General features: G+C 36.9%; 2 protein-coding genes across 4 annotated transcripts in view; both read right to left on the reverse strand.

The window, feature by feature from the left end:
• LOC108971086 (serine-rich adhesin for platelets) overlaps nucleotides 1–8417 on the reverse strand; it is a 114381-nt gene that overhangs the window by 10467 nt on the left and 95497 nt on the right. Inside the window, exon 1 of one of the 3 annotated variants that reach the window (XM_018936915.1) lies at nucleotides 48–364. The exons of the other annotated variants lie outside the window; for them this stretch is intronic. Within the exon in view, the coding sequence (XP_018792460.1) occupies nucleotides 48–110 (63 nt within the window). The 5' untranslated portion in view covers nucleotides 111–364. Of the gene's footprint in view, nucleotides 1–47; nucleotides 365–8417 lie in introns of those variants that run through there. 3 annotated transcript variants of the gene reach the window in all.
• LOC108971087 lies at nucleotides 4168–5130 on the reverse strand. The gene has a single exon (XM_018936916.1). It carries the CDS (start codon nucleotides 4994–4996, stop codon nucleotides 4289–4291), a length of 708 nt encoding a protein of 235 aa, XP_018792461.1. The 5' UTR covers nucleotides 4997–5130; the 3' UTR covers nucleotides 4168–4288.

Below are 8417 nucleotides of genomic sequence, written 5' to 3' on the forward strand. Positions count from 1 at the left end.
AAAAAAAAACACATACACACTACAAACACTCTTTCACGCCCGCTTACCGCCAGTGATTGCTTTAGTTGTGYATTCTGCACAATAAGTGTGCCTCCATCGCCGGCGACCATTATGCCGYTGCTGCGGCGACAACTCAATGTGAATAGTTTTTCACAAACGAAAGCAATTTGCCAGTCTCAAATGGCTATAAAATGCACAATTCCAATGGCAAATTGATTTTCGGTGTTAAAACTGTTTTTTCTATTGTTTGTTGTTGTTGTTAYGCTTAGCGATTGCTAAATCACACACTCGCGATTATCGGTAAGCGAATRTTTGCACGCGGCAAACCGTTGTGGTTGTATGTTGGCCAGTCTAGTATCGAGTATGTTCACTAAGGCACGTGCAATATGCAACTGAAGGCAGCACATGAAGAGCCATAATAGAAAGCCTACAATGTAGAGAGGCCCATTCCTTCCTTGTGGCTAAGTACACACGCCAGCTACTATTTGTAGGTACACCGTTTACGTGTGTGTGCGCGTGTGCGCATGTAGGTGTGTAGTTCAAGGAAGTGAATAGCAATCAATGCCTGCCGGCGGCAAGACGACCAAAATAGCGGCGGCAACAACAACCACAACAACAGTAGTAAATGCAATAACAACAAAAGTCGAGAAAATAACAAAAAAAAAAGTGGCGGAAACAACAACAAGGGTGAACAGCAGAAACAACAACAATCAGTGCAATAACAACAACAACCCATCTGCTAAACATCTACAATGAATCAAGGCAAAACGTGGGCAGGCAGGCGACCAGGCCGTTAGATGAACACACAAACACATGCGCAGCGCAGCCTACATTAGGATAATCCGACACATAGTTTGTACCCGCAGTGGCTGAAGCAGTATAAGAAAAAACGACAAAAAATTAAGTTTGGCTGCACTGAAGCTCCATACCCTTCACATTGCAAGAAGTTGAATTTGATAGTTCAGTTTGTATGATAGCTATACGCTATGGTGATCCGATCTGAACAATTTCTTCGGAGATTGCACAATTGTCTTTGAGAATATTCCATGTCAAATTTCGTTAAGATATCTCGTCTAATTAAAAAGTTTTCCATACAAATATTTGGCTTCGATCGTTCAGTTTGTATGCCAGCTATATGCTATAGTGGTCCGACAAAGACGGTTCCAAAACATAAGCAGTATCTTGGTTAGAAAAGAATATGTACAGAATTTCAGATTGATATCTCGAAAATTGAGGGACTAATTCACATACATTCATATGTACATAAATACGGAGACGGATGGGCAGAAGGACATGAGTAAATCGACTCAGCTTTTAACGGGTATCCTTTTTATGTATAAACTTTTATAAGCGATGTTTTCTTCTCACTATAAGAAAACCCGTGCAGGGTATAATAAATGCACACAACAAAGTAAGCAGTGCAAACAAAAACAAAAACGCTGACGTTGCAACATTATTATTCTCTAAACACACAAACAGGCATACACACATACATATATGTATATTTGTTAGCAACTTTTGAAGGAGCGACGCTGTTGACACTGTCAATGTCAGTCAACGACGCCAACGCTAACGCCGACGCAATGCGCACCAACGTCATCTTCAGCAGCACCTTTGCTGCCAGCTGCAGCTGCCGAATGCTTGTTACCGATAAAACCCATCAACGCAGTGGCATTGATTTGTCTACACGCCTGACTACACACTTACACACACACATGTATATGCATTTGAACACATACACATACGCAGCCTTGATTCGCTTAACGAAGGTGAACTGTTAGTGCGCTAGTCAGCCATTCAATGCCTCAACACTTGCAACAAAACTCAATCAAACTGCAGTTAGCCGTGTGCTGTGCGTCGCGCTCCCCTCAGACGACTTTGCCATACATGTTGCGTCTGTGTTATTTCGTTTGCCACAGCAATTTTCCCAGTGTCTTATGGTAATTCCACACTTACGCACACATACATACATATATGTATACACATACTTGGTACTGTTTGCTTGCTTCATTATTACACAAACATTTTCTTCCGATTTTATGCGGATGCAGGTCTTCTTCTCTTGTTGCCACTACTTGTGGCAACGTCAACGTGCCACTATCGACATCAATATTCTATTTTTCGTTGAAGTGTCGTACACGTTTTTGAGGAGAGGCCTGATTTTGTTGATGTGCCGAAGAACCCCGTAGGAACTCTGTTGGGGTCACAAGATTACGAAACTCATTACAATATTTCGCAAGTTGGAGATGGTTTGATGGTTTGAGTTTGGAAGTGGTTGCAAAATGGTATCTTAAAACCGGTTTACACATTAATGATCCGAGCTGGGCGTAGGTCTCCATTTTCAGAGGTAGATCTCAAATTTCGAAGCATTGAATAAGAAAAATGACTTTGCAAAATTTAGCCTAACTTATTCCTGATGCAATTTCGGAGAATGGTGCTGAGTTGACAGTCCTTGGTCGGATAAAAATCACAGTCTGTTCTGATTACTTATACCCGCCTGTCGTGGGAACAACGTTAATATATATTCTCCGGTATGCCTTGTCGCTTGGTTCCGAAACTATTTCCAGGAAAAACTTTGCATGAAACTGCAAGAATATTGATGTTTTGACCATTCGAACCTCTGAGTTATATGAAAATTTCTGCTGACGTAGCTCTCAGGTTAAGTTTTAGTAGAAAAAAAATATATTTTATATATATTATATAAATTTTCGATTTATTGGCTAATATCTTGAGGATACCTAAAGAAGTAAACGATGTTACTTCTTCCATTTCTCTCCCACATATTGATTAGATGAATATATAAAGACGTCTGAAGGTATACATAAGTTTAACTTAAAAGTACTTTGTAGATGTTTGACGAGATATTTTTGATTTCCTACATAAGCTGAGTGATCCACTAAGGATAAGCCTATGCTTAAGTTTTTGCAAAAAGAATCTTTCTTAGAAATTGGCATTTGTATATAAAGAGACTCATGAATGCAAAAGGTGAATTCAAATGTAGCTTAAATCGAATACAGTTGTGGAAAAGATGAATTCTACGCGAATAAGATTGTCCAAGCTCTATACTGGCAGTATTCACCATATAAAAACTAAGCTGGAAACCAGCAAAGGAGAGAAAAGGTGGATATAAGATGTAGAGAATGGATTTGCAAACCAAGGGATGCAAAATTGGTATCTAACTCTTGCGCGAACATCAAAAACTCGTACAATTTCCTACAGGTCACCCTCGAATTTTGCCACACCAACCACTAGTTAGGTAATCCCTGCAAATACCGTGACATATTTAGTGTGTATGCCATAAGTGTAGGCGTCAATCGATTTTGAAATATTTGTCACGTGTTAGTCGTCACATACAATTAGTCGCTTGGACAGTTATTGGTTTTGTCACTTTTTTCCCATCATTCAGCATTTGCTAATGCCGCGTCCTTAATGTGCCACGAACTTGATTTAGACACCAGGTTAAAGACCTCAACTATTAATTATACAAACAAATTAAAAATATATTTTGAGGTCTTTTGCGTACAATGCCAGGCTCTCTACTGAGTGGGTGAAGTTCAATGCGCTCAAAAATTGCAGTTAGGGGTGTTTAGGGGTTTGAAAGGATTGTAGGAATGTTTGTTTTTTTTTCACTTCAAAGAACTTCTTCTTCAAATAGAAACCTAGTATAAATAAAAAAAGTGCATTCGAAAGCTTTGTTATATACTTGATAAAGCTTCTTTTATCCATATGCTCGTCAGAAGCATCTGAAATTGTTCTCCAAATCTCTCATCTACTAGTTTCAAGTGCTTTCGAACGTTTGTGAGCTTCCATACAAAGCTTATTCATGGCAGCAGTTATCCTGAAAGCTTTTGTAGCTGCTACGTGAGTAATAAACTTGCGACTTTTTATAACAAAAAAGCGTTTTATTCATATCCAAAAGTTCAAAGCTTTGGATGAAAGTTGAATTAAAAGCTTTTATGTTAAACTCTCATTTATATTTTAATAATGCTCACAATAAGTGACTAATGTTCATAAGCTTTTGAGCTTTTTTGTAACAAAACAAAATTCTCCGTATTTAAAAGCTCAAAGCTTTCGATAAAAGTTGGAATAAAAATAGCTTTCAAGTTAAACTCGCTTGCATTGATATTTTTTATAATTCTCTCACAACATTAACTACAGCATTCCATATACTATATCACGAATGAAAGCATATTCACTTTGTATTTTAAAGAAATTTTACTTTTTTTTAAAATCGGAGCATTTATTATTCTTATTTTAATTATGTACATAGTTTTACATTATTCTATTTTTATGGTGGACAGAAACCCATGGATTCCAAGCAATTGCATTCAACTGGATGCAATGGCTTGGGCAAATCTCTTTCACATTCCGAAAAGCTCGGATATGGCGTACAGATTTTTAGGCAATCCTTCGGCGGCGGATAGTAACTGCACTTGAATGTACATTTGTTCGTGCGACAACCGGGCCAAACGAGTTTCACACATTTTGGCGATACATTCGGACATTTTCGAGCCACTTCGCATAGATCGATGCTTCGACCACGCTTCGGTTTGCGACGCTTCGGCATTGGTATATCGAGTTCTTCATAGCAACAACGTGGCTGTTTCGTTATACGTAAACTACCAAATTCACACCAAGTTTGCTGATATCGACGATTCTTCTCGGACGGCGCATAATATAGATCATCGAAACGTGGATACATATCGATACAAGGATTTGGACAGCATTCGGGATCGATTGTTTGTACATCGGCTTTCATTTGACAGGGTCTGGATTTGCGTTTTTTCTTCAAAACCTCTTCACTGCAAATGGGCACTTTGTATGGTATACATTTACGTCCTGGTCGGAGTTTGGCTGGCTTCTTCTTATGTTTCGGTAAAATGCAACCGCCAACCGAACTCGAAAAGCGTACGGGCTGTATAAGCGACGTCGGCGCAAACGTGCTGGGTTTTGCAATATTTAGCACACATCTTTGAAGCAAGTTTTGCAATGCCATTTTGTATAAACAATTTTTTTTTATCAACAAAAGTTATTATTTTATAAAACAAATTTTAAATTTAGATGCGATGCCAAAAGTTGTAGATAGAAGAGACGATTAATTTATTTGCATTGTAAAATGTTGTGTAATTTTCAAATTTATTTTTGAAAATTTTCTTGACACCAGTTGCTGAGTTCATTGACAATTTTTCTCGAATTTTGTAAAGTGTCACTATACACAAGTGCTTGGTGAAAAGAAGTAGCAGCTATGCTAGAATTTCACATCTGGCAGGAATTCTACAGCAGACCTTTTTATTTTTAGCACCTTTTAAGCTTTAATGAAAGCTGAATACAGCGCTGACAGCCAAAATAATATATATGTAAAGACTTTATTCAGTTGAAGAGAATTATAGCTGAACACCCAAAATGAATTTAAAACCTTAATTCAGCTCAAGAGAATAATAGCTAAACACCCAAAATACATATAAAGCCTTTATTCAGTTGGAGAGAGTAAAAGCTGAATATGGTGGTGACTCCAAAATACATGTAAAGTCTATATTCAGCTCAATGGAATAATAACTGAATATCGTGCTGACACTCAAAATACACGTAAATCCTTTATTTAGCTCAAGAAAATAATAAATCTATATTAATCTGTCAACCAAAGATCTGTAAAACCCTTATTCAGCAAAAAAGAATAATAGTTGAATAAAGCACTGACAGCCCGCGATATGTAAAAGTCTTATTCAGCTCAAGAGAGTAATAGCTAAACATAGCTCTGCCAGCCGGATACCCGTAAATCCCTTATTCAGCTCAAGAGAATAATTGCTGAATAAAGTGATGAGAGCAAAAAGATCTGCGTTTATTACCTGTAAAGCCCTCATTCAACTCCAGAAAATAATAGTTGAATATACAAAAAACCATTATTCAGCTCAAGCAAATTATAGCTGAATAAAGTACTAACGGAAAAAAAAATCTGTAAAGTCCTTATTCAGCTGAAAATAATGCTAGCTGAATAAAGCGCGGCATGTTTTAATTCCTATAAAGTCTACATTTACTTCGAGAGAATGATAGCTGAATGAAATATCTTGCCCAATAAGGACCCACAAAGCCTACTATTTGCTAATCTTTATTTCTTCAGCATTTGTTTATAAGGCACATACGCTTTCGACAAATTTGAAGCCAACTTTTAAGGTCCACACAAATCTGTTGCATGCCTTTCCAAACCAATACTTTAAAATAGCTAAAAATTATCACTACTTCATATAATTACTTTTATTAGCATACAAACGTAAGCCAGCCTTTGCTCTTGTGTAAATGTGGCAACTTATGGCAGCTTGCTTACTGAAATAAAACAAGTGAAACTTGCATAATCACAACATAAACCGATCTCGAATGTCAGTTGCAATTGCGTATGGCGAGCGAATGGGTGCTGAATTGAAGTCAGTCGGTTACAACCTGGTTTCACTTGCTGTTAGTATTTATTACACAAATGACTAGGAAATACAGGTTTATGAGTGAATGCTCGCACGTACATAAATATTGAATTAAATCGGTCAGTTTGTATATCTGCGGTACCTCGGACAATAATCTACGAGAAATTTTGTGAGGATATCTTATCAAAAAAAATTTTTATTTTTTTTAACACAAAGAAAACTTTTTTTTTTCGAAAATCGAATAACAACACTCATCTCCAAAAAACTAGACTATCTAAATATTTATGTACTGTATTGAAAAAAATATTCGATCTTTCGCTCTTACGCTCTCTTTCTCTCTTCCTCGTCACAACCTAGTAGCTTTACATATTTGCAACATATTCGCAATAGGTGAAACAGTAATACAGTATACTAACGGTATAGTTATTATACTTTTTGCACGATACCTACACCTTTAATTAACGTGTTTATTTCTTACATTGGACTTCGCACACGCTGTCTTGCGGCAAATGGGTCGTGGCGCTATAACACCAGCACCAACAGCTAATACAACCTGTTAGTCAATCGGTGCGGCATATGGCTACTCAATGGGCCAATATGTGGTGCAAGAAACGCCCGCTAACCGAAGTGGTGTTACGGTGTTATACGAGTAAGCACCTAACATAGATATCTACATACCTATGGCTATACATATATATCGATCTACATACATACTTAATATGGATAAGTGTATATAATTGTACATATTCACATATAATTCAATACCCCTTCAGTTTGCAGCGGCTAGCATTTATTTCCACGTAAGTGCTGTACAAGCGCCATAACTTGCAACAAGCTGCGGCTGCGCAAAGTGACTAGCCAGTTAGCGCGTGCGCGTCAGCTTGGCAGTTTCTTTGGCCATTTTTCTTTTTTTACTTAGTTTAGTTGTTTTGTTTATCTCTTAGTTTTCTGCTCGCCTTTTTTGCTTTCTTTTGCATTACATTTCCAACTTTAATTGCTCTACTTTGCCAGCGGCGACGCCACGCAATGGAAATGATTGTATTAAGTTATGTTTAAGAAGATATGTATGTAAGTATGTGCTGATTTCTATATAAATATTTATGTAAGTAAGACTAAGTGACTGAGAGGGCTCTTGTTTGCACGCTGGACAAAATATATTAAGCTTTCCCAGCTGTTGGAAACATCCAAAAGAAAGCATCGCAGACCCAATAATTTTTATTTAATGGGTAACCCAAGTAGAGGTTATTTTTTCAATAGCCTTTTTTGACAGATCATGAGTGCTTCGTGTCATGTTACTATTGTTCAAAAATTTTTAGCATTTCATCATGGCAGGACTTACGTCTGAACAACATTTACAATCGTTAAACTTTATTACGAAAATTTACGTTCTGTGAAGAATGTTTTTAGCGCGATTCGATCAACTTATAGTCAACATAATCGGCCTATTGAGCATACTATTCGCAACACCATCACCCATCTTGAGATCCAGCATTCATTATTTAAATATACCACATGCAGTAGTTTAAAGTAGTAAAGTTTTTCGCACAGGGCATACTAGCGGCCGCATACTATAAATAGCGCATTGGCTGGGATTTTAATGGTGCAATATCGGTGCCTCACACTTAGCATTTGTTGCGCTCCAATAACCGCGCCATTAAAACAACAAGAAAGAGCAGATGCAATAATAAATATGTATATGTATAAGTAGGTATACATACATATAATTTATGCACTCTCCATACCATTTTTCACTACAAACTAGCAAATATATAGTATAAACAAGGATACACATACATAAACTTTTTAATTAGACACTAGTCTGAGACCGGCAGAAGCCAACTTCCTGTTTGGCCAACTTATTAAAAATGTCGAATTTAAAAAAAAAAAAAAAATTTTTATTTAAAAAGATATTAAATCTGCAAAATGCTAAAACGGAATTGTAAAATATAAAAATAACGAAAAAAGTTCCAGTCCAAAGTCCATAAAAATATGTGAATAAAAAAT

This window comes from Bactrocera latifrons, unplaced genomic scaffold (assembly GCF_001853355.1).
Source record: "Bactrocera latifrons isolate USDA-ARS-PBARC rearing strain unplaced genomic scaffold, ASM185335v1 scaffold_320, whole genome shotgun sequence".
NCBI lineage: Eukaryota > Metazoa > Arthropoda > Insecta > Diptera > Tephritidae > Bactrocera > Bactrocera latifrons.

Coding starts and splice junctions, on each gene's coding strand:
- LOC108971087 (XM_018936916.1), bottom strand. CDS start 4,996: ATGGCATTGCAAAACTTGCTTCAAAGATGTGTGCTAAATATTGCAAAA.